The sequence below is a fragment of the Lissotriton helveticus genome, chromosome 5_1 (genome assembly GCF_964261635.1).
Source record: "Lissotriton helveticus chromosome 5_1, aLisHel1.1, whole genome shotgun sequence".
In the NCBI taxonomy this organism is placed as follows: Eukaryota; Metazoa; Chordata; class Amphibia; order Caudata; family Salamandridae; genus Lissotriton; species Lissotriton helveticus.
The window spans coordinates 2,143,353,423-2,143,380,101 of NC_136065.1; the positions used below are offsets into that span (position 1 = coordinate 2,143,353,423).

The following is a 26,679-nucleotide window of genomic DNA, read 5'->3' on the forward strand; positions in this document are numbered from 1 at the left end:
GGGCGTGCTGGAGGCGCCGCTCCGAGCTGCTGCGGGCCTGCCTGAGATCAGTGAGGGGGTGCGCTGGAGGCGCCGCTCCGAGCTGCTGCGGGCCTTCCTGAGATCAGTGAGGGGGCGTGCTGGAGGCGCCGCTCCGAGCTGCTGCGGGCCTGCCTGAGATCAGTGAGGGGGCGTGCTGGAGGCGCCGCTCCGAGCTGCTGCAGGCCTTCCTGAGATCAGTGAGGGGGCGTGCTGGAGGCGCCGCTCCGAGCTGCTGCGGGCCTGCCTGAGATCAGTGAGGGGGTGCGCTGGAGGCGCCGCTCCGAGCTGCTGCGGGCCTTCCTGAGATCAGTGAGGGGGTGCGCTGGAGGCGCCGCTCCGAGCTGCTGCGGGCCTTCCTGAGATCAGTGAGGGGGCGTGCTGGAGGCGCCGCTCCGAGCTGCTGCGGGCCTTCCTGAGATCAGTGAGGGGGCGTGCTGGAGGCGCCGCTCCGAGCTGCTGCGGGCCTGCCTGAGATCAGTGAGGGGGCCTGTTGGAGACGCCACTCCGAGCTGCTGCGGGCCTGCCTGAGATCAGTGAGGGGGCCTGTTGGAGACGCCACTCCGAGCTGCTACTCCGAGCTGCTGCGGGCCTGCCTGAGATCAGTTTCAGTTTCAGTTTCATACGTCTTTATTTCGATTTTTACATCATGAAAGATAATTTACAAAAAGGGAATAAAACCAGATCATATATACATAAAATTTAACAACATCATATTTTATCCAGAATTCATCATTTTAAGACAAGAATTAAACAGTAAATTTTAAAGACTTAGTATGAAAAAGGTATCCATATTTAAAAGTTATAGTCTATGTACATGAAGGTGTCTAGCTCTGATAACCCAGGCCCACCCTAGGTACTTTGCTACTCCTATAACCACAATCTCTGAGGTGTTTGTTCTTAAAGCCCACAATGCCTCTGCACTCCCTCTAACATTCAACTGACAGCAAATGGGCCTAATCCATTTATTCCTAGGGGCTGAGTAGGCCGGACAGGCAAAGAAAAAATGACCCACACTCTCCTTTTGGTCATTACACCAGGGACAGTACTCAGTTATATAACCATCCCATTTCTTGGTAAAGGACCTCACTGGTAAAGACCCCACTCTAAACTGATGGTATAATTTTTTGTCCAGGCTCCTGGTAATAACATCCCAATAGTTCTCGAGTAGGGGATCCAATTTGTGCACCAGAAATCGACCCGTTAGGGTGGTAGAATCCGACAGTGCAACAAATTGGATTCTGACAGAAGCCCAGAAGAGCATTTTAAATTCTTTTTTAGAGGGGAACACAGTAGACCCCGGGTTAGCCCACAATTGGCTGAGTCCTATACTTTCCAAGATTAATTTCACCTCCCGGAGCCATGGGATATTGCCAGAACCCATGATTGATCTCACTTCCGCTAGTTCATTAGCAAAGAGACCGGCGATGTCCAGATTCGTCTCCACAATGCTACGAGCCGGTACCGTGCCATCTCATTTATCGGCTTACAACCCATATCCAACAAAAGGGGTTTACTTGGTGTGGATTGGGGTAAGCCTACCAGTTTACGCAAAAATTTATTTTGAGCTCTTACTAGGGGGGTTAGGTCCATATAACCCCATAGGTCGGCCCCATACAAAATTGCAGAGCTACTTTTTGCTTCATAGATCTTTAGTGCTGGCAAAACCCTTTTAGTCAAAGACATTCTTTGCTCCTGGATTAGGCAACCCATTAGGCGTACAGATCTTAAATGGAGAGCGTCAACCTGTGGGTTCCAGCGTAGGCGATAGTCTAAAGTGACTCCGAGATAGTCATAACATCCACTTGTTCAAGGGTGACTCCATTCATGCTAATATAGCTTTTAATGGGCCGATTTTTTGTTAAAACCATAAATTTGGTCTTGCTCACATTTATTTGCAGATCATTTAGTTTGCAAAAGTCCTCAAATCTGTTAATCGCCTTTTGGAGACCACTACGTGTCTTAGAGAGGATTAATGTATCATCTGCAAAGATGAGCAATGGGAACTTGGTCCCGCCCAATATGGGTGCATCAGTTGGAGTGCTGCAAAAAACTTCACCACCTGATTTATAAATAATAAAAAAAAGGGTAGGTGCCAAAACGCACCCTTGGCGGACACCCCTCGTGACGGGAAAACTGTCCGTTACCTGCCCCTGTCTCCCCCACCTCACCTTGGCAAAATTGCCCTCATGCAGTCTTACCAGGATTTCAAGGAGTTCGGACGGCAGTGCTAGCTTACCTAGGACAGCCCAAAATTTTGCCCTGGGCACAAGATCGAAGGCGGACTTAAGGTCCACAAAGGCGGCATAGATGGTCCCTCTGCCCAACAGCACCACCTTCCAGTATATCAGAGCAAATCGGAAGACCTGGTCGATGGTGCTGGTGCCTGATCTGAATCCAGCCTGTAATGGTGAGAGAATACTATCCATCTCCATCCACCCTTGAACCCTGGCAAGAACCATCCTGGCAACAATTTTCTGCAGGGAATCTATGAGACATATGGGACGATAGTTACTAGGGACCGATCGATCCCCCTTTTTAAAAATGGGAAAAATGTCCGCTCCTTTCCATGACTCTGGGATCCTTGCCCCCTTGGCAATAGCATTAGCAACCTGAGTGATGTAAGGAACCCAGAGTTGGGGGTCAGATTTGAATAAGTCAGCCGGGATACAATCCATCCCGGGAGCTTTCCCTGCTTGAACTGACCGGAGTGCAGACTCAGTGTCATCATTCATAAACACCAAAGGATGACAGAGAGATGAGTGCGATGGGACCCAAAACACCGGGGCGTCACAAAGTTCATATTCAGGGATTTCATTGGCTCCTGAGGTGGTGACGTGTGTGTGGTAGGGCTCTGCCAGCACGGTTGCCTGCCTTTCTCACTAGCGGCGACATTGTTCTCTTAAATGGGATTTTAAAAGTGAATTACTACTTTTTATTGTGTTTATTGTATTTTTAAATTGCTGGAACTAGAGCGACCCTGCTCCTACGTTCTACTCACTTGGCCTGGTTCGTCCGTGCGAGCGGACCCGCCATTTTGAGGGTAGCCCTCACTCGCGGTCTAGTGGTTGGGGAGCAGGCTCCATAAAACGACACTGGGGCGAGCGCGCAAGTGATTTCATTGGCTCCCGAGGTGGTGACGTGTGTGTGGTAGGGCTCTGCCAGCACGGTTGCCTGCCTTTCTCATTAGCGGCGACATTGTTCTCTTAAATGGGATTTTAAAAAGTGAATTACTACTTTTTATTGTGTTTATTGTGTTTTTACATTGCTGGAACTAGAGCGACCCTGCTCCTACATTCTACTTACTTGGCCTGGTTCGTACGTGCGAGCGGACTCGTCATTTTGAGGGTAGCCCTCACTCGCGGTCTAGTGGTTGGGGAGCAGGCTCCATAAAACGACACTGGGGCGAACACGCGCAGCGGATGCGCCCATGGTGCGCCAAAGGCGCGCCTAAGGCAAGCCCGTCTGCGCCCGTCCGCGCCAAAGCCACGCCCAGTGCCAGTTATGCTGCTCCGAACACCCGCCTAAGTACCCATCTCTCGGGTGCGGCCCCCCCAAATATACTCTCGAGAGACCCTGCTTAATTTAGGTGAGCATGCGCATGAGGGACACCTCTCTTTCGCGGAATCGGCTCCTCCATCGAGTGACTTCGTGATTGGGGGTCTTCTATCCTGTGGGCTTCTCAACATTAGATCTCTGCCTAAGCATGCAGAGGAAATCCAATTACTGGTGGAATCGCATCAGTTAGACGCCCTGTTTATCACCGAGACCTGGACTCACCTTGATTGTGAGGTTGAGCTGGGTTGGGCCTGCCCGCAGAATTACAAAATCCTTCACCTTCCCAGACCTAAAGGACGAGGTGGTGGGGTGGGTGTAATCTACAGGGCTTCCTGGCATATCGAGACCATTGACCTGGACCCGGTCATTGGTGCTGAATTGCTCGGCCTATCTATTAATAGTCACACTGGGGCTACGTTCACAGGAATCATATGTTACAGACCGCCCGGGACTTTCAGTATTCTGCAACAGCAGTCATTGCTTACTACCTTTACTAATATGGCTGCCTCTCATAATAAACTGATAGTCCTGGCAGATTTTAATCTGTGGCTGAATGGTTCCTTAGACGCAGGGCTGCTCAACCGTCTCCATTCCTGTGAAAGTATCAACCTCCATCAACATGTTATGGGAGCAACTCACAGGGCTGGACATCGGCTTGACCTGATTTTTTCGGTCCCTCAGCTAGTACATCTGAGTGAAATTCTGCCCACGGCCTGGACCGACCACTTCCTTCTTAAATTCTTTGTTAATAGCAATAAGGCTCATACACAGGTACAAGATACTACCACCAAATTTATGTGCAGGGACTGGAGAGCCCTTGGGAGGTTGAGAACTACTGATGTAGTATTTAAGGTTGAAGATAGTTTTTCCTCAGACTGTCAAGTTGATGAAAACTACGCTTCTATGTGTCTCAGAATTACCACGAGGGTAGACTCTCTTGCCCCGCTAAAAAAACACAGGTACAAGGGCAGAGCTTCGGCTCCCTGGTTTAACGATTCTTTAAAGGCTTCAAAACTAGCCTGCAAACAGGCTGAAAGGAAATGGAGGCAAGGATATACAAAAGCTAGCAAACTGTTCTGGAAACCTAAACTTGCTGAATATAAAGCCTTGATTTATAAATCCAAAGCCGATTATTTCTGCTCCACGATCTGTACTGCGGCAAATAGTTCCAAAAGTATCTTTCAGATTCTGAACGGTCTTACAAATCCTGAATGCACTAAAACGTCGACCCCCCCCCACGCAGGCTCTCTGCGATAACCTTGCTCTATTTTTCAAAGATAAAATTGATACTATTATTCACAATCTCAGCACATCTCCCACTCTGACTTGCTCTATTAGTCTAGAGGATGGGCGTGCAGGGGACGGGGACGGGAACCCTGGTTGGCAGCCTGCTGATCGTCTCTTGGATTTTCCTCCCATTACGGAGGAGGACCTCAGCAGGCTGGCCCGGGGTATTTCATCAGGATCACCTCTGGACCCCATTCCTCATAAAATCTGGAAAGAGTATGGGGATGAACTATTTCCCACCCTCTGTAGGATCTGCAATCAATCATTGGCTAGTGGTACTGTTCCGGCATCCTGGAAACAGGCCCTTGTACCCCCGCTGTTAAAAAAACCCTCCCTTAACCCAGAATGTCTACAAAACTATAGACCAATCTCCTTGCTACCGTTCCCTGCAAAAATTGCTGAACGTTGGGTGAGCTCGCTCCTTTCTAAACATCTGGAACAACATCAATTCTTGGATGAAATCCACTTTGGCTTTCGCCCTGCCCATGGGACCGAAACGGCTTTGCTCACTGCCATGGAGGATCTTCTAATGCGTGCAGACAGAGGTCAAGCAGCGGCTCTGATCCTGCTTGACCCGTCTGCCGCATTCGATACGGTAAATCATGTGATCCTCCTGGAAAGACTGAGCGAGGCCGGGGTAGGGGGTGTTGCCCTGCGATGGTTTCGCTCTTTCCTACTTAATAGGAAACAGGCGGTGTCCCTCCCCCCTTTTAAATCTGCCTTTTCCCCGGTGTCCCATGGGGTGCCTCAGGGTTCGGCAGTTAGTCCGTATTTATTCAACGTTTATCTGAAACCCCTGATTACACTGATAAAATCTTATCGGATTAATGCTATTAATTACGCAGATGATACCCAAATCATCTTGTCGTGGGAGGGTGAGGAATCAATCCCGCTGGAGACATTTCATGACTGCATGCGAGATACGGCGAGCTGGCTACATAATAACTCTCTGCAGTTCAACGCCAGCAAGACTGAGGTGTTGTTTTGTGCTCGAAGTCGGATCCCCCGCCCTTTTCCGGATAACTTCTGGCCTCCAGAAACATTGATAAAAACTCAACCGGTTACTACTGCTCGCAATCTGGGCGTTATGCTGGACAATAAGTTGAGCATGGAAGCTCAGGTGGCGAAAACGGTGTCCAGCTGTTTTGCTCTTTTCAGGTCTCTTCGTAAGATCCTGCCGTTACTTCCCTTACAGGCCCGGGCTATGGTAGTCAGATGCACCATATTGAGCAGACTCGACTACTGTAATGCCCTCCTGCTTGAGTCACCGGGTCAGCTGCTAGACAGACTCCAAAGAATGCAGTCTGTTGCCGCCAAGCTGGCTCTTGGCTGGCCTAGAAGATCCTCTGCATCGGCGGCGCTGGCTGAGCTTCATTGGCTCCCGCTGAAGCAGAGAATATTCTTCAAATCCCTCTGCCTTGTTTTCAAGGCCCTGCATGGACCTGGGCCTAGCGCTCTGCAAGCCAAATTTGTTTGGTACACTCCAACCAGAGCACTTCGCTCAGCAACTGCTTGTTTGGTGAAAGTACCCAGATTTAAGAGGGTCAGGGCTGGGGGTAGATCTTTCGGAGTTGCTGCTGCCAAACTCTGGAATAGCCTGCCCTTGGAGATCCGTCAAACGGAGGAAATTCTCCTCTTTAGGAAACGTGTTAAAACTTGGCTGTTTCCGAAGGTCTAACCTACTGGATTTCTTTCTCTATTACATCCATTATCTGCCACTCTGTGAAGCCTCAGCGCCAGGATACCTGCAAGGTGACAGTAGCGCTCTATAAATTTCCTAAATAAAATAAATAAATTTAAACTGGAACAAAAAAAAGTCCACCCATGCTTCCGCCGAGACATGATTAACTGGGCACTGTGAATCTGGGTTTCTGCCCCATTTAACAACTTCCCAGAACTTAGTCTGGTTAGAGGAAGGACTAGCCTCATATAGATCAGACCAGTAGCACTCGTCCCACTCTCTCCTCGCCTCCCACTGTACCCTTTTGTACATTTGTCACGCCAGTTTAATATCAAGGGTTACCCTTGATTTAATAGCTTTTCTGAGCCCACTGTATGCCTCCCTGCATTTTTTATTATACCATTTCTTACTGGGGCTAAATATTTTCTCTTTCCCGAGCTTCGGAGGTAGGGTAAGGAGGGCCTTCAATTTGTTAACACACTGCTCGTGTAGATCACTAATCTGGTGGACTCCTTCCTTATTGGAAGGAAGATCATGTATGGCAATCAAAGTTGATGAGACTTCCAGATATATGCCATCTAACATGGCGGGATCCGCCAGGACCCTACACCATCTGACCCTCCTTCTATCGTTGGTTGAAACAGCCTCTGCAGTAACACACGTTGCTGCAGGAGATCTGCCTAAGTCACCAGAGAGCTTCAAACTTAGAGACAACGGGTTATGGTCGCTCTCAGGACGATCCACAACTACCATGTCTTCCAGGAAGGACCAATACTCCATTTTTACCAGAGTGTAATCAATTCTACTTTTACTAGTCCCGTTATCAAATGTAGGAGGACCAGCTTTGTCAGAAATCGTACGACCATTGGCCGCGCTCAAACCCCACTCTAAGCACAGCCCTAACCAGTGCAAAGCAGCCTCGGAACCCTTGTTGATATGATTCAGTGTCAGGTTCGGAATGTTCCACATAGCATCTTCCTCAGAACACAAGTCCTCGCCCTCACTCTTCAGGGGTTCAAAGGTGCAGTTTAAATCCCCTGCTATAAGTATTAAATTATCTCTCCCAATCAATTCGAGGTAGGAGTCCAACTCATCTATAATAGCTGGGCTTCTCCCGCCGGGGAGGCCTCGAGCATATATATTGATAAGAATAATATCCTGGTGATTTTCCCTACATAACTTGATCCCTAAAATATCGGGGTTTTTCACTAGGATTTCCACCGGTCTATAGCTGATGGACTGCCTAACCCAAATTACTAAGCCCCCTGATGCTCTACCCTTAGTACCCTTGATGGCTGGTTTATAAAAAATAAGAAAACCTGTTCGAAAGATTGGTTCAGGAGCCCAGCTCTCTTGAAATAATAAAACATCAAAAGAATCAACAAAATCTACCCAGTCATCTGAGGCTATTCGCCCTTTAAGCCCTGCGATGTTCCATGATGCTATTTTAAGTACCGTATCCTGAAGGGAAGGGGCTTCGTGATTCGAAGCCATCGACTCTCGGCCTAGATCCCCACCATCAACAATAGACGAAATACCGTCCAGGGAGTTACCCTTTAAAACTCTCCCAGCAACCACATCCATCTTCGAGAGCCCCCCTCCTGACTGGCTAAACAAGTTATACAAAATGGGTCAGCTTCCCCTTGATCAAGGTTGCCAGAATGACTCTCTCCGCCGGATATAGGACGGAGTCAATCAATGCCCTCCAAACCAGAGAGTGCTTCAAAGCGATTAAACAATTGTGGGATGAATGGGGTGTATGTGTTCCTGTCTGTTGGAAATCTCCCATAAGTTCTTCTAGACATTAGGGGGTTGACAAAAGGGACATTATTTCTTTTAGGATAGAAATAACTGAGGCCCAATGACTGCACATCCCCCATCCTCCCAAATCTAGCTTACCTACGTATATAGTCCACCACCCAAGGATCCCTGAAATTGATAATGATACAATCGCCTTCCAGGTCTTTCGGGCAGTGTCCCACCCAGTCTACTCGTCTAACACTCCATATCTCCAGGGCAGAGGATGGTGGGAGGGGTCTGTTTTTATTTAACCAGAATACAACTTTATTTCTGAGGTCCCCATAGGATTCAGGTGTTTCTTCCCTAAGGGTTGAGACACCTGTTAAAACAATCGTGTAAGGAGTAGCCTCAGGAGGTAAGTCGATACAAGGGAAGCCCTGTTTATGAACTTTCTGGACCAAGACAAAATGATTTTTGTCTTGGCTCCCCAAAGCTCTGGTGCTTGATTTGGTCATGGTGGTCGGTTTAGAACTACCCCTAGCAAGGTTCGGAGCTTGGGCAACAGTAGAAGACTTGGTATTGTGCGTTGTATCAGCTTTCATGCTCCCACCCCTAGATGTTACACTAGCAGGATTGTTTATAGCAGACCGAATGTTAGGTTGTTTAGCGGGAGCCTGAAGTGGCCGCTTAGTTGTAACATGGCACCCGGGGGGTTTGGTATACTAGTTGGAATAGGGGGAGTAGCTTGAGCATTTACTAACTTTTTCAATATACCAGTATTCTCTTTTACAAGATTTTCCAATAGATCCAACTTCGAGTTCATAAGTCTGGTTCGTTCTAGTAATGGTAACATAAGTGATTTTATTAATAGTTCCATTTTACTTAAAGACAATCGTCTTTACTAGAACACTCAGGGCTAATGGCTAAATTTCTCGGTGATACTTGAGGGGGGGACAAAGGACTAGTTGTGACCAAAGAAGGCTGGGAGCTGATAACTGTTTCAGGGGCAAGGATAGGCTGGGGAATACTATTTATTTTGGGTATTTTAGGAATACCCCCCTTCTGAGGGCCCTTACTTATCTTCCTCTTGCAGGGCATATTCCGCTGGAACTCTCCAGTAATAGGGTCAGCTTGGACAGGACTTACATTTAACACACTTTCCTCACCGCTGCTTCCTATAGAGACACTGGATTGTGAGCCACCCTCAGTTGAGTTCAAGAACGAGCTCTCCACCTCTGGGTGAACATCCACCAACACAGTGTCCAAAGTCTGGATAGGAATCATAGAGCGTGCCTGTGGACTAACCACTGTTGCAAGGCGACCTATAGAGGAGCGCTTCCCTGTAATAAGATCTAGCAATAGGCGTTTCTCGGCAAAGGCTATCTCCTTTTCCAAGATACCGGTCGCCCTGGTTATAAAAGCATCAAGGGGACCAGTTATCACCCTGCAATTGCACAGATCTTTCTTTTCCCGAACGTAAGGGCATGATTCACAATAACAACGGAGGCCAACAAGTAATAAAGGGGACCAAAGGTAAACAACAATGCCTCCCTGAATGGACACGAACAGCTAAACAAAAGGGGGGTGGCCCAACCCAACCTCAGCCGACCTCGGACGGCCACAGACGGCCCGCGCTCCGTCCCGCGGGAGCGTGATGGGCCAACCTTAATTGGAGAAGGAGGGAGGAGTCACGGGAAGAGGCGGCAGGTGCGCGTGATGTTGAAAACGCACTGCCCTGTGGGCCTCGCAGTCCCGGACCCCCGAGTCCAGCAACAATTCAGGGTCAGCAACGGCAGTCCCAGGGTCGGGTTACGGCCAGTTCACCTCCAACAGTTCAACTCCCAATGTAGCATCAAAATCCGACTTCGAGCGGCTCCCGCGGAGCGGGGGCCGCGAGTCGTGATTTGAAGGGCTGGAGACTCTGCAGGGAGGGGTCACGGGAAAAGGCGGCAGGTGCGCGTGATGTTGAAAACGCACTGCCCTGTGGGCCTCGCAGTCCCGGACCCCCGAGTCCAGCAACAATTCAGGGTCAGCAACGGCAGTCCCAGGGTCGGGTTACGGCCAGTTCACCTCCAACAGTTCAACTCCCAATGTAGCAGCAAAATCCGACTTCGAGCGGCACCTGCCTGAGATCAGTGAGGGGGCCTGTTGGAGACGCCACTCCGAGCTGCTGAAGCCTGCCTGAGATCAGTGAGAAGGCGTGCCAGAGGTGCCGCTCCGAGCTGCTGCGGGCCTGCCAGAGATCAGACACCACTCCACAAAGATACTGCATAGAGTTGCTGAGGTGTGGAGGAGCTGTGCCAATGCAAGTGCATAGTCATACCCCTGGTGGTAGCACCCATGGAATGAAGGAAAGGAGCCCCAGAGCACTGGGGCCTCCCTTGCATCTGCCCACATTACCAACATTGTGCCTCAGAGCATCTTCATTGTGTACCTGCCAATGCTGCCAACTCCAACGAGGCCCAGCACGAGAGGCCGATTCATTGAGCTAATGGGAGGAACCCAAGCTCATCATGCGGTGCGGTGACGTCATCCTGCTTTTTCCAACTACGCAGGATACGAAAAATCTGTAGATTTTTTACCAGAGACGCACTGATCCTTGTCATCATGGCCCTGGTTACGTCAAGAATTGACTACGCCAACACTCTGTATGCCGGTATCCCTGCATACCTTCTTCACAAGTTACAACTTGTGCAAAATCAGGCTGCACGCCTGGTTTATCACCAACCTCGCCATCAACATGTCTCGCCTCTACTACGGAGCCTTCATTGGCTCCCTGTAGCCAAGCGTTGCATCTTCAAACTGGGCTGTACGATCTTTAAAGCCCTATCTGATCTTGCTCCTATCTTTATTATCTCTAAATTGAAATGCTATGTTCCTCCCAGAAATCTTCGCTCCTCTGGCCACAATCTGCTAGTCATTCCAAAAACCAAACATGGCGGCTCCTGTTTCTCTTTCTGCGCCCCCAAAACCTGGAATGCTTTCCCACCTGCCATCCGTCACTGCTCTACCTATGGTTGTTTTCGTAAATTGTTAAAAATGTACCTTTTCCAGTCTGCCTCTGAGTAAAACACACGTCCCCACCTCCCCGCATTAGTCATGAGCGCCATGAAACCGTACGGTGGCCGAGCGCGGTACAAAACTTTTTACCATACCATGACAAAGTGAGGAGCTCGTGTGCCGAGAAGAACGTGGGCAGCATGGAGACACCATCCGCAGAATCCTGGCTGGCATATGTGCCAACCTGTCTTTGGACCTCCACAGCCCTGCTCCATTATCAGCTCTCACGAAAGCGCCCAGGAAGAAGGGTGGTGCCAGTTGTGAGACCCATAAAAACTGGTGGAGACTGACCTTCATCTGGGGACCAGGTAAAGTTGTAACAGGTCCACTGGAAGAGCCGGTTGAACAAGCCAAGGGAAGGACAGACTTCTTTATCATTGATACCACAGCCTCACCCGATGGTTAACAACTTGACGGGTAGGGATAAATTAAGCACCTGCCATGTTCTCGTGAAGCGTGAACCCGTCATCTCCACATGTGGACTATGGAGGGAGTAGAGTGCGTTAGCGTAGGGACCACTCTGCAGACTAGTCTTGTGTACTGTGTAGTGACTGTAATCCACTGAGATCTTTGTGGTGCTGAGTTGTTGGAAAACTAAAAATACTTATTTATTAAGATCAAGTGTTACCTGGACATTGTAAACACTGGTGAGTTACTGTGTACTGTTTTGAGTCTGAGTAACCCTACACAACCACCTTGGGTAAGCCTCGAACTGCTCGCACACATATACCATTAAGAATTAAGTGCAGAAGGTGTGTACTTAGAGTTCCATTTGCAAGGGCATAGTCGGTAAAACTCCAGGAAAGCAGTGGTAAATGCCCCTAATGCCCATGTCTGTGGCATAGCACACCCTGCCTGCCCAGGACCCCCAGATGCAGTCTGCAATACATACCCCTTTTGACAGGTGCTGCCACAAAGAGGTCTTCCTCGTACTTCTGCTCTGAGCCCACAAACGTGGTCCTGGGGTGAGAACCCTCCGGGGTGCGAACCATGCGCCGTGTGATCCCACCTGTGGACAAAGGAGGCGAAAACATGAGACCAGGAGAGGAATGTGGGAGGAGAAGAAACAACTGGAGAAGAGAGGGTGGGAGGAGAGGAAATAACTGGAGAAGAGAGGGTGCAAGGAGAGGAAACAACTGGAGAAGAGAGGGCGGAAGGAGAGGAAACAACTGAAGAAGCGAGGGCTGAAGGAGAGGGAACAACTGAAGAAGAGAGGGCAGAAGGAGAGGAAACAATTGAAGAAGAGAAGGCGGAAGGAGAGAAAACAGCTGGAGAAGAGAGGGTGCAAGGAGAGGAAACAACTGGAGAAGAGAGGGTGGGATGAGAGGAAACAACTGGAGAAGAGAGGGTGGGAGGAGAGGAAACAACTGGAGAAGAGAGGGTGGAAGGAGAGGAAACAAATAGAGAAGAGAGGGTGGAAGGAGAGGAAACAACTGGAGAAGACAGGGTGGAAAGAGAGGCAAGAACTGGAGAAGAGAGGGCGGAAGGAGAGGGAACAACTGAAGAAGGGAGGGCGGAAGGAGAGGGAACAACTGAAGAAGAGAGGGTGAAAGGAGAGGGAACAACTGAAGAAGAGAGGGCGGGAGGAGAGGGAACAACGGAAGAAGAGAGGGTGGAAGGAGAGGAAACCACTGGAGAAGAGAGGGTGGAAGGAGAGAAAACAACTGTAGAAGAGAGGGTGCAAGGAGAGAAAACAACTGTAGAAGAGAGGGTGCAAGGAGAGGAAACAACTGGAGAAGAGAGGGTGCAAGGAGAGGAAACAACTGGAGAAGAGAGGGTGGAAGGAGAGGAAACCACTGGAGAAGAGAGGGTAGAAGGAGAGAAAACAACTGTAGAAGAGAGGGTGCAAGGAGAGGAAACCACTGGAGAAGAGAGGGTGGAAGTAGAGGAAACAACTGGAGAAGAGAAGGTGGAAGGAGAGAAAACAACTGGAGAAGAGAGGGTGGAAGGAGAGAAAACAACTGGAGAAGAGAGGGTGAAGGAGAGAAAACAACTGTAGAAGAGAGGGTGCAAGGAGAGGAAACAACTGGAGAAGAGAGGGTGGAAGGAGAGAAAACAACTGTAGAAGAGAGGGTGCAAGGAGAGGAAACAACTGGAGAAGAGAGGGTGGAAGGAGAGGAAACCACTGGAGAAGAGAGGGTGGAAGGAGAGGAAACCACTGGAGAAGAGAGGGTAGAAGGAGAGAAAACAACTGTAGAAGAGAGGTTGCAAGGAGAGGAAACAACTGGAGAAGAGAGGTTGCAAGGAGAGGAAACAACTGGAGAAGAGAGGGTGGAAGGAGAGAAAGCAACTGGAGAAGAGAGGGTGGTGTAGGATAGAAAGCAACTGGAGAAGAGAGGTGGTGTAGGAGAGTAGGATCTGCTTCTTATAGTTACCCCCACTTTTTGCTGATGTTTCACTGTTTTGGACTTAGTCTGGCTGAGATCCTGCTATTCAGGACCCCAGCCTAGCTGCTTTCTCTTATAAACTGATTGCATGTACTTTAGGTACACTCCAGATTGGATTCTGGGGTACCTTTATAAGTCCCTAGTATATGGTATACTATATACCCAGAGAATAGGTACCCCCAGAGGCCTCCCAGGGGCTGCAGCATGTAAAATGCCACCCCTGAGAGACCATTCAAACTGACACCACTGGTCTGCTACTGCAGCCTGGGTAAGGTGGTGCATGCACCCCTTACTTAGATATAGGTTCACTAGTCAGTCAAATAACTTTAATCGGTTTGGTTGTACAAAACCATCAAAGTATGTACAAAACCATCAAACTATACAAAGAATAAAAACACTGTCAAATCACAAGTTAAAAAACATAAACACAAGTGCATTTTCGCGTAGCTTATTGAAAGGGGCGATAGAAATGGACAGACAAACATACATCAAAATACATTAAGAGACAGATGTGGGTACATAAGGTGCATATTCTACAAGACAATTCATAAAACAGTACAATCTATGATAAAAGCTTCTGTCGGATTATCCAGAAAGCAAATAAAAAGCGACTGACAGAAAAAACTACTGGTTCAGATACATCTGTTTTTAAAATTCTGTACACTACCTGATGCTGCCTAGCTCCTAAATGGGTTCACTATATCTACCTTATCACTGCACATATAAACCTATCAGTCACCCCTATGGCAGGCCGTATCAATCCTGAAGGCATGATGTGGGGTGCCCATTCATGAGCAGGGTACCTCTTCAGCCTTCGGAATCTATTCTCCGGGGATGTTCTGTGGTGCAGCCATACCATATACTCTTAAGTACATTATAACCTTGCGCTAAATGCTAACTTTAAAACGGCTGCACAGAAAACTGTTGTGTTTGGTGTCAAACACCTTGGAATCATACCTCCACACCAGTAACATCAGGGCACAGAACAGCGGAGCCAGGTTAGGGCGCAGTACAGCAGAGCCACGTTAGGGCGCAGTACAGCAGAGCCACTTTAGGGCACAGTACAACGGAGCCACGTTAGGGAACAGTACAGCAGAGCCACGTTAGGGCACAGTACAGCAGAGCCACGTTAGGGCACAGTACAGCAGAGCCACGTTAGGGCACAGTACAGCAGAGCCACGTTAGGGCACAGTACAACGGAGCCACGTTAGGGCACAGTACAACGAAGCCACGTTAGGGCACAGTACAACAAAGCCACGTTAGGGCACAGTACAGCAGAGCCACGTTAGGGCACAGTACAGCAGAGCCACGTTAGGGCACAGTACAACGGAGCCACGTTAGGGCACAATACAACAAAGTCACGTTAGGGCACAGCACAGTGCAGCCATGTTAGGGCACAGTACAGTGCAGCCACGTTAGGGCACAGTACAACGGATCCATCTTAGGGCACAGTACAGTGCAGCCACGTTAGGGCACAGTACAACAGAGCAATCTTAGGGCACAGTACAGTGGAGCCACGTTAAGTCACAGTTCGGCAGAGCAATGTTAGAGCACAGTACAGTGAAGCTATGTTAGACACCGTCTAGAAGAGCCATGTTAGGCCAAAGTACAGTGGAGCTATGTTACAGTACAGTACAGTGGAGCCATGTTATGGTACAGTACAGTGGATCCGTGTTAGGGTACAGTACAGTGGAGCCGTGTTAGGGTACAGTACAGTGGAGCCGTATTAGGGCACTGTACAGCAGAGCCATGTTAAAGCGCAGTACGGCAGAGCCACGTTAGGGCGCAGTACAAAGAGCCACGTTAGGGAAGAGCAGAGCGAAGCCACGTTAGGGCACAGTACAGTAGAGCCATGTTAGGGTACAGTACAGTAGAGCCATGTTAGGGCACAGTACAACAGAGCCATGTTAGGGCACAGTACAACAGAGACCTGTTAGGGCACAGTACAACAGAGCCATGTTACGGCACAGTACAACAGAGACCTGTTAGGGCGCAGTACAGCAGAGCCATGTTAGGGCACAGTACAGCAGAGCCATGTTAGGGCGCAGTACATCAGAGCCATGTTAGGGCACAGTACAGCAGAGCCATGTTAGGGCGCAGTACAGCTGAGCCATGTTAGGGCGCAGTACAACAGAGCCATGTTAGGGCACAGTACAGCAGAGCTTGTTAGGGCACAGTACAACAGAGCTTGTTAGGGCGCAGTACAACAGAGCTTGTTAGGGCGCAGTACAACAGAGCTTGTAGGGGCACAGTTCAACAGAGCTTGTTAGGGCACAGTACAACAGTGCATGTTAGGGCACAGTACAGCAGAGCCATGTTAGGGTCAGTACAACAGAGCCATGGTAGGGCACAGTACAACAGAGCTTGTTAGGGCACCATATCGCAGACCCACATTAGCGCGGAGTACACCAGAGCCATCTTAGGGCCCTGTATCGCAGTCCACGTTAGCTCAGAGTACACCATAGCCATCTTGGGGCACAGTATCTCAGAGCCACGTTAGCGAGCAGCAGGAGAGCAGGTGTTTGAACTCTTCTTACTTGTGTGGGAGCCAGGAATGAACCAAAGGCAGCCATTGTCTTCCGTGGCCTCTTCCAACGCAATCCAGAACCCAGTCACCCTTCCAAGTGGTTCTGTATGAAGAAACGAAGCGTCCTGGTGTGGCGTCACTGAAACCACAAGGAATATCAATGAGGACATGTGGCACAAATACCGCACACATCAGGGGATGAAACCTCGTGTGGCACATCCTCTGAACACTGACATTAAACAAGCAATAAGGCATTGTGTGGCACAGACATACCACACTGACCTTCAACACGTGATAACACACTTCATGGCACAGACATACCACACTGACATTCAACCCATGATAACACACTTCATGGCACAGACAGAGCACATTGACCTTCAACACGTGATAACGTACAGCACAGCACAGAAAAACCACACTGACATTCAACATGTGATAACGCACCGCGTGACACAGACATACCCCACTGACATTTAACACGTGATAAAGGACTGCGTGGCACAGACATACCACACTGACCTTCAACACGTGATAACACACTTCATGGCACAGACAGAGCACATTGACCTTCAACACGTGATAACGTACTGCACAGCACAGAAAAACCACACTGACATTCAACATGTGATAACGCACTGCATGGCACAGACATACCCCACTGACATTTAACAGGTGATAAAGGACTGCGTGGCACAGACATACCACATTGACATTTAACACGTGATAAAGGACTGCGTGGCACAGACATACCACATTGACATTCTACCCATAACACACTTCATGGCACAGACATACCACATTGACCTTCAACACGTGATAAAGGACTGCGTGGCACTGACATACCACACTGACATTCAACATGTGATAACACCCTGCATGGCACAGACATACCAGACTGACATTCAACACGTGATACCACACTGTGTGGCACAGACATACCAGACTGACATTTAACATGTGATAACTCACTGTGTGACACAGACATACCACACTGACATTCAACATGTGATAATGCACTGTGTGACACAGACATACCACACTGACATTCAACATGTGATAATGCACTGTGTGACACAGACATACCACACTGACATTCAACATGTGATAATGCACTGTGTGACACAGACATACCACACTGACATTCAACATGTGATAATGCACTGTGTGACACAGACATACCACACTGACATTCAACATGTGATAATGCACTGTGTGACACAGACATACCACACTGACATTCAACATGTGATAACGCATAGTGTGGCACAGAGACTACGTAGCACAAAAATAGTACACTGACATTCAACACGTGATAACGCACTGCATGGCACAGACATACGCGGGGTACAGACATATCACACTGACATTCAACACATGATTGACATTCAACACATGATTGACATTCAACACATGACAGACATTCAACACATGATAATGCACTGCATGGCACAGACATACCACACTGACATTCAACACGTGATAATACACGGCGTGGCACTGACATACCACTCTGATATTCAATATGAGATAACTTACTGCATGGCACAGATATACTACACTGACATTCAACATGTGATAACACACTGCCTCAGGTTTGTGTCTCTGTCATTGGGAGTGTTTGTTTGGTCTTTGAAAAAAGCCTTTAATTTGATCTTCTGGCAAAATTCAGCAACTTCGCAATGTAGTTGGAATTGATCAAAGGTGGGGGTGGGTACAAATCCTAATCCTTTTTTGAGTAAGTTTTGTTGGTCTGTTAGAATTTGATCCGTGAGGTTCAGTACTAGCGATTTGTTGTACTGGACCCCGGTTTCTCCTGATCTTTGGACACACTCCCGGTTAGTGTTCTTTGTTCTTTGTCGACCCAACTTACTCCTTTCCTCTTGCCTCTGTATGGGTTCTAGCCTCTCCCTAAATAAGGAGGCCTCATTGTTGGGAGTGCTTGTGTAGGTTGGCCATGTATATATGGATGCACCCAGCCAGGGTATTGTGGTGGGAACGGTTGGAACTTAGGTATTTGATGTTTTACTCAGAACCCAACACCTAGACTCAAACAAACCATCGCCATAATGGTTGAAGAGGGGGAAGTTAACTCTTGGATCTCAAAGAATGAAGCAGTACGACAAACCCAAAAACACCCTATTTCTACTCCCTACCAAAAACACACAAAAACAAGACTCCACCACCAGGACGACCCATAGTTTCCGGAGAGGCTTGATATTAAAACCTTTATCCCAATGTGTGGATCACTATCTAAGACCCATTGTTCAACAAACACCGACTTACCTCAAAGACACTCGAGACTTACTAAATCACCTTATGAACGTGCCATTCCAATGAGGGGGTCACATGTTTTGTCAGTCTAAACATAGAGAGTCTATACACTGGCCTGCTGCCAGAAGCCACACTACAAACCGTAGAGGACGCACTGTTCAAACAAGAAGAATATGACTCGTTAGTAGGCATGCCTTCACAACGCGTGCTGTCACAACGCATACCTTCACAACGCGGTTGTTACAATGACCGCTTTGTTACCACGCAATGCCATTACTACGCAAGTCATTACATCGACTTGCAGTAGATGGTGCGCTAACATTAGAAATGTATAATCTACTATTCCTACGCAACAGTAGGGAAGGTGTTGGAATAGTAAACTATACTAATCCTTATGTTAGCGCGCCATCTACTGCAAGTCGATGTGAGGAAAAATACATATCTGTTTTTGTTTGCATCAGCCAAATAAGTGAATCAATCCCAAATTCTCCCCCACACTATCTTAGGCCCACTGAGCTAACTATGTCCGTCTCTGACCGAACAGCTTGCTCTGTACTCCTAAAATCACCCCTCCTTTACAAATCTATTTCAGGCAGACCCAAGGACCTTTTATTGCCCTCTCTGACACGTCCTGGGTTAACAGCTGTCAAAAGCCTCCAATTCTTGCAGGTTTCGCTTAAACTTGCTTTCTGTTTCCTTGTGTCCTTATTTTGCTCTATGTCTTGACAATTCTATTTGTATAAGTACAACCATATTTGGCCTTGTCCACATAAGGATTTTACTGATGACAGCACTTTCTGCCCTATATATGCTCCCCTGAATATCTATGTGGGGCAGAAGAAGCTTGTTCCAAGACGTGACACTGCGTCTGCCTTCTGCCTTGCAATGCCAATAAAAGAAGAAAGGTGCAAACACATTTTCTGTGTTTTGTGGCTGCTGAAGTCTGTTTGCGTCACTCTGAGGAGGGATGGAAGATTTATAACCCAACAAAATGGCATCAGAAGTGGGAAGCGTTGAAGAACTTTAATGTCACCAGTTGGTAAGTAGGCCGTAACATGTTTGCCCTGTCTTCCTCCAGTGTGCCCATCTCACACCCACCTCTCCATGTTTGCTCTGTCACTCTCCAGTGTGCCCATACTCTCTGGCCAGCTCACCCCCACTTCTCCATGTTTGCCCTGTCACTCTCCAGTGTGCCCATCTCACCCGCCTCTCCATGTTTGCCCTGTCTCTCTCCAGTGTGCCCATCTCACCCACCTCTCCATGTTTGCCCTGTCTCTCTCCAGTGTGCCCATCTCACCCACCTCTCCATGTTTGCCCTGTCTCTCTCCAGTGTGCCCATCTCACCCGCCTCTCCATGTTTGCCCTGTCTCTCTCCAGTGTGCCCATCTCACCCGCCTCTCCATGTTTGCCCTGTCTCTCTCCAGTGTGCCCATCTCACCCGCCTCTCCATGTTTGCCCTGTCACTCTCCAGTGTGCCCATCTCACCCGCCTCTCCATGTTTGCCCTGTCTCTCTCCAGTGTGCCCATCTCACCCGCCTCTCCATGTTTGCCCTGTCACTCTCCAGTGTGCCCATCTCACCCGCCTCTCCATGTTTGCCCTGTCACTCTCCAGTGTGCCCATCTCACCCGCCTCTCCATGTTTGCCCTGTCTCTCTCCAGTGTGCCCATCTCACCCGCCTCTCCATGTTTGCCCTGTCACTCTCCAGTGTGCCCATCTCACCCGCCTTTTCATGTTTGCCCTGTCACTCTCCAGTGTGCCCATCTCACCCGCCTCTCCATGTTTGCCCTGTCTCTCTCCAGTGTGCCCATCTCACCCGCCTCTCCATGTTTGCCCTGTCACTCTCCAGTGTGCCCATCTCACCCGCCTTTTCATGTTTGCCCTGTCACTCTCCAGTGTGCCCATCTCACCCGCCTCTCCATGTTTGCCCTGTCTCTCTCCAGTGTGCCCATCTCACCCGCCTCTCCATGTTTGCCCTGTCATTCTCCAGTGTGCCCATCTCACCCGCCTCTCCATGTTTGCCCTGTCACTCTCCAGTGTGCCCATCTCACCCGCCTCTCCATGTTTGCCCTGTCTCTCTCCAGTGTGCCCATCTCACCCGCCTCTCCATGTTTGCCCTGTCACTCTCCAGTGTGCCCATCTCACCCGCCTTTTCATGTTTGCCCTGTCACTCTCCAGTGTGCCCATCTCACCCGCCTCTCCATGTTTGCCCTGTCTCTCTCCAGTGTGCCCATCTCACCCGCCTCTCCATGTTTGCCCTGTCACTCTCCAGTGTGCCCATCTCACCCGCCTCTCCATGTTTGCCCTGTCTCTCTCCAGTGTGCCCATCTCACCCGCCTCTCCATGTTTGCCCTGTCACTCTCCAGTGTGCCCATCTCACCCGCCTTTTCATGTTTGCCCTGTCACTCTCCAGTGTGCCCATCTAACCCGCCTCTCCATGTTTGCCCTGTCTCTCTCCAGTGTGCCCATCTCACCCGCCTCTCCATGTTTGCCCTGTCTCTCTCCAGTGTGCCCATCTCACCCGCCTCTCCATGTTTGCCCTGTCACTCTCCAGTGTGCCCATCTCACCCGCCTTTTCATGTTTGCCCTGTCACTCTCCAGTGTGCCCATCTCACCCGCCTCTCCATGTTTGCCCTGTCTCTCTCCAGTGTGCCCATCTCACCCGCCTCTCCATGTTTGCCCTGTCTCTCTCCAGTGTGCCCATCTCACCCGCCTCTCCATGTTTGCCCTGTCACTCTCCAGTGTGCCCATCTCACCCGCCTCTCCATGTTTGCCCTGTCTCTCTCCAGTGTGCCCATCTCACCCGCCTCTCCATGTTTGCCCTGTCACTCTCCAGTGTGCCCATCTCACCCGCCTTTTCATGTTTGCCCTGTCACTCTCCAGTGTGCCCATCTAACCCGCCTCTCCATGTTTGCCCTGTCTCTCTCCAGTGTGCCCATCTCACCCGCCTCTCCATGTTTGCCCTGTCTCTCTCCAGTGTGCCCATCTCACCCGCCTCTCCATGTTTGCCCTGTCACTCTCCAGTGTGCCCATCTCACCCGCCTTTTCATGTTTGCCCTGTCACTCTCCAGTGTGCCCATCTCACCCGCCTCTCCATGTTTGCCCTGTCTCTCTCCAGTGTGCCCATCTCACCCGCCTCTCCATGTTTGCCCTGTCTCTCTCCAGTGTGCCCATCTCACCCGCCTCTCCATGTTTGCCCTGTCACTCTCCAGTGTGCCCATCTCACCCGCCTTTTCATGTTTGCCCTGTCACTCTCCAGTGTGCCCATCTCACCCGCCTCTCCATGTTTGCCCTGTCTCTCTCCAGTGTGCCCATCTCACCCGCCTCTCCATGTTTGCCCTGTCACTCTCCAGTGTGCCCATCTCACCCGCCTCTCCATGTTTGCCCTGTCTCTCTCCAGTGTGCCCATCTCACCCGCCTCTCCATGTTTGCCCTGTCACTCTCCAGTGTGCCCATCTCACCCGCCTTTTCATGTTTGCCCTGTCACTCTCCAGTGTGCCCATCTCACCCGCCTCTCCATGTTTGCCCTGTCACTCTCCAGTGTGCCCATCTCACCCGCCTTTTCATGTTTGCCCTGTCACTCTCCAGTGTGCCCATCTCACCCGCCTCTCCATGTTTGCCCTGTCTCTCTCCAGTGTGCCCATCTCACCCGCCTCTCCATGTTTGCCCTGTCACTCTCCAGTGTGCCCATCTCACCCGCCTTTTCATGTTTGCCCTGTCACTCTCCAGTGTGCCCATACTCTCTGGCCAGCTCACCCCCACCTCTTCATGTTTGCCCTGTCTTCCTCCAGTGTGCCCATCTCACCCCACCTCTTCATGTTTGCCCTGTCACTCTCCATTGTGCCCATCTCACCCGCCTCTCCATGTTTGCCCTGTCTCTCTCCAGTGTGCCCATCTCACCCCTGCCCCTTCTTGTCTGCCCGTCACCCTCCAGTGTGCCCAGCTCACCCCCACCTCTTCATGTGTCTTGCAGCAGCCTGGCTTCGGCGGAGAAGGTGAGCTCTCCTTAGATGTGGAGAAGGCCAAATATGGTTGTACTTATACAAATAGAATTGTCAAGACATAGAGCAAAATAAGGACACAAGGAAACAGAAAGCAAGTTTAGGCGAAACTTGCGAGAATTCGAGGCTTTTGACAGCTGTTAACCCAGGACATGTCAGAGAGGGCAATAAAAGGTCCTTGGGTCTGCCTGAAATAGATTTGTAAAGGAGGGGTGATTTTAGGAGTACAGAGCAAGCAGTTTGGTCAGAGACAGACATAGTAAGCTCAGTGGGTATGAGATAGTGTGGGGGAGAATTTGGGATTGATTCACTTATTTGGCTGATGCAAACATTTAGCTATGTATTTTTCATTCCATCGACTTGCAGTAGATGGCGCGCTAACATAAGGAATAGTATAGTTTACTATTCCAACACCTTCCCTACTGTTGCGTAGGCTGGAGTTGGAATAGTATATTATACATTTCTAATGTTAGCGCACCGTCTACTGCAAGTCGATGTAATGGCTTGCGTAGTAATGGCATTGCGTGGTAACATGCTACATACCTTGCTGGAGTGACCTTTCAGTGTTTCAAATGCTCAGTTGGAACATATATTATTTAAAATAAAATAAAAAAGGGGGTAGTAACTGGCATTTAATCTAAATAGGGGAATGTAGAGAAAGATTAATTGAGAATCTTTCTCTGTATCAGTACCTTTTGAATTGATATGTGGCAGGGGTCTACGAGACCGCATAATCCACAGCAGAGGAGTCTAGCTAGAGAATAATTTATGACCCCAAAGTTAGGGGTAACGAAGAAATAAAAACAACCCTCCCGGAGTGTAGCATGGGAAACATTGACTACTGGCTGGCGGCAAGACACAAGGAAATGATTTTCAAATTTGCACTGTTCTGTCATTGATCAATGACTGTATTTAATAATGTTTGTGTTGATCTTTAAAAGTATTGTCCCGCTATGTTTCTTTGAAATGCTTCTTTGAGTGATATAAAACAATAGTGCATTAATGCATCAGAGAAGTCAAATTGTTTTATGAGGTGTCTGAGTGGTCTACAACTGTTGATTTTTTTTCTTTCAAGTCTCTATCCAAATCTTAACAAATCTCTCCTTCCAGGAGACAAATCTGTTTATCTTTCAGGGTTTAACCCTTTGAATGCTGATGACGGAACCGCTCCATCATCAGCTGCGGTGGCGCTGTGCTGATGACGGAGCGGTTCCGTCATGGCCCGGCCGCCGCGCCTGCACGGAGCGGATTCCGCGCCTGCGCTGGGCGTTCCATTGAGCGGGCAGGGCCATGACGGAACCGCTCCGTCATGAGCACAGCCCAACCGCGACTGATGACGGAGCGGTTCCGTCACCAGCATGCGGCCGCCACGCGGCCACCCCGCCCCCTTAGCACTGCGGCGGAATAGCCGCCGCAGCGATGCGGTTAAAATTGTGAGTGAAGGGCACAATGGGTACCGGCACTTCTAAAGGAACCATGGACTTGGTAAGGCCTCGCATGGTGAAAAAGACAAAACAATTGTTTAAACAACTGTCATTAGAGAAGGATTTTAAATTACCAGCAGATAGCCCTGCAGCGCAGGTTGTAAAAGATACAAATTGTTTAGAATATGTAACTCCTTTTTGCACGCTAGTCTGGACGTGGAAAGGGAATGAAGGGCTGTGGCCTGGATTTGGTTCTCTTGAGATAGATGATATTGAACGCTTGACAGAAAGTATACACTTAAAGGGTGACCCATCATGAGATGCACACTGTGTAAACGATTGTTTACAGCAGTGGCTTTCAATTGCAAAAAATAAAGCTCTCCTTTCAGAAAGGCCAGGGGAATGCCTCCACTGAATACAGAGACTGTTCTGCAGTAGCAATGGCGAATAGTGAGTTCAAGAAGCCGACTAAAAAAGAGCTCGAATTAGCAAAAGATTGGCCCACATCTTATAGCCAGTGTTTATTGGAATTAAGCAACTATGTGCAAACAGAACAGCATTTGTTGTCACTATGGCAAAGTGTGGGTTTTCAACAATTGAAGCAGACTGTGTTGCCCAGGAGCGCCAATACCCCACAAAATCAGCTACCGAGAAGCTTCAATGGGCCTGCTTATGTCACGGTAAGAGCCTACCGGTGTAGGGGTGAAGGGCCCCTGGGGTCACTGTAAAGGGCCCACTTCTGACAGGGCTGTTTGGGGGACCTCCTGGAGAGATTGTAAAGAGGGTGCTCAGTGTGGGAGAAAGATCTTCCTGGGGACAGGGTACTGGCTTTGGGGGGGAAGTTTAGGGACCACCTGGTGTCACTGTACAGTGCCCGCTTCGGGCAGGGTGAGGGTGTTACTGTTGACAGAGAGAAGGGTCGGCTGGGAAAGGTTTTCAACTATGCAGGACTGGTCCATGTTCCACAGTGAATACAGAATCTTATGCCAGTCCATTCACTCGTGTGCACCCAACGAGAGCTCACCTTCTCCGCCGAAGCCAGGCTGCTGCAAGACACAAGGAGAGGCAGGGGTGAGATGGGCACACTGGAGGGTGACGGGCTGACAAGGAGGGGCAGGGGTGAGATGGGCACACTGGAGAGTGACAGGGCAAACATGAAGAGGCGGGGTGAGCTGGGCACACTGGAGAGAGACCGGGCAAACATGGAGAGGCGGGGTGAGCTGGGCACACTGGAGAGAGACCGGGCAAACATGGAGAGGCGGGGTGAGATGGGCACACTGGAGAGTGACAGGGCAAACATGGAGAGGCGGGGGTGAGATGGGCACACTGGGGGGTGGCGGGGCAAACATGGAGAGGCGGGGTGAGCTGGGCAGAGAGTATGGGCACACTGGAGAGAGACCGGGCAAACATGGAGAAGCGGGGTGAGATGGGCACACTGGAGAGAGACAGGGCAAACATGGAGAGGCGGGGGTGAGGTGGCCATAGAGTAGGGGTACACTGGGGGGTGGCGGGGCAAACATGGAGAGGCGGGGGTGAGCTGGGCAGAGAGTATGGGCACACTGGAGGTGACGGGGCAAACATGGAGAGGCAGCAGGGCCAGCTAGGCATAGAGTGTGGGCACACTGGAGGGTGACGATACAAACAAGGAGAGGTAGGGGTGAGCTGGGCATAGAGTAGGGGCACACTGGAGGGTGACGGGCAGACGAGGCAGGGGTGAGCTGGGCATCAGGTGTGGTCACACTGGAGGGGCACGGGCAGACAAGGAGAGGCAGGGTGAGCTGGGCATCAGGGATGGGCAAACTGGGGGGGACGGGGCAATCAAGGAGAGGCAGGTGTGAGCTGGGCATGGAGTATGGGCACACTGGGGGTTGACGGGCAGACAAGGAGAGGCAGGGGTGAGGTGGGCATCAGGGATGGCACACTGACAGGGGAACATACCTTGAAGATGTACATGCTCTGGACAACCACTGGCTCTTCCATTCCCAGGCTTCGTGCCACCATCTGCAGGAAAAGCACAGCAGAAAGTAAAGTTACAGGTGCACATACGGCAACTTATGCAAAGCAGTGGAAGTGAGGGTGACTTGAGAGACGCAGACATGGCTGCTGCAGCCCTCCACCCTGGCTCCTGCAGCCCTTCACCCTGCCTGCGGCCCTCCACCCTGACACCTGCAACCCTGAACCATGTCTCCTGCGGCCTCCACCCTGGTGTCCGCAGCCCTCCACCCTGGCGCCTGCAGCCGTCCACCCTGGCGCCTGCAGCCCTGAACCATGTCTCCTTCAGCCCTGAACCATGTCTCCTGCAGCCCTCCACCCTGGCGCCTGCAGCCCTCCACCCTGGCGCCTGCAGCCCTCCACCCTGGCACCTGCAGCCCTTCACCCTGGCACCTGCAGCCCTCCACCCTGGCGCCTGCAGCCCTCCACCCTGGCGCCTGCAGCCCTCCACCCTGGCACCTGCAGCCCTCCACCCTGGCACCTGCAGCCCTCCACCCTGGCGTCTGCAGCGCTTCACCCTGACACCTGCAGCCCTCCACCCTGGCACCTGCAGCCCTCCACCCTGGCACCTGCAGCCCTCCACCCTGACACCTGCAGCCCTCCACCCTGGCACCTGCAGCCCTCCACCCTGGCACCTGCAGCCCTCCACCCTGGCACCTGCAGCCCTCCACCCTGGCGTCTGCAGCGCTTCACCCTGACACCTGCAGCCCTCCACCCTGGCACCTGCAGCCC

General features: G+C 50.3%; 1 protein-coding gene across 3 annotated transcripts in view; it reads right to left on the minus strand.

The window, feature by feature from the left end:
• The window catches only part of PHYHD1 (phytanoyl-CoA dioxygenase domain containing 1), a 135,541-nt gene that overhangs the window by 16,594 nt on the left and 92,268 nt on the right, over nucleotides 1-26,679 (minus strand). For all 3 annotated transcript variants that reach the window (XM_078641550.1, XM_078641551.1, XM_078641549.1), the window contains exons 7-10: nucleotides 25,894-25,956; nucleotides 24,980-25,001; nucleotides 16,269-16,397; nucleotides 12,237-12,353 (exon numbers count right to left, since the gene is read on the minus strand). In XM_078641550.1, the coding sequence (XP_078497676.1) occupies nucleotides 12,237-12,353; nucleotides 16,269-16,397; nucleotides 24,980-25,001; nucleotides 25,894-25,956 (331 nt within the window). The remainder of the gene's footprint in view (nucleotides 1-12,236; nucleotides 12,354-16,268; nucleotides 16,398-24,979; nucleotides 25,002-25,893; nucleotides 25,957-26,679) is intronic.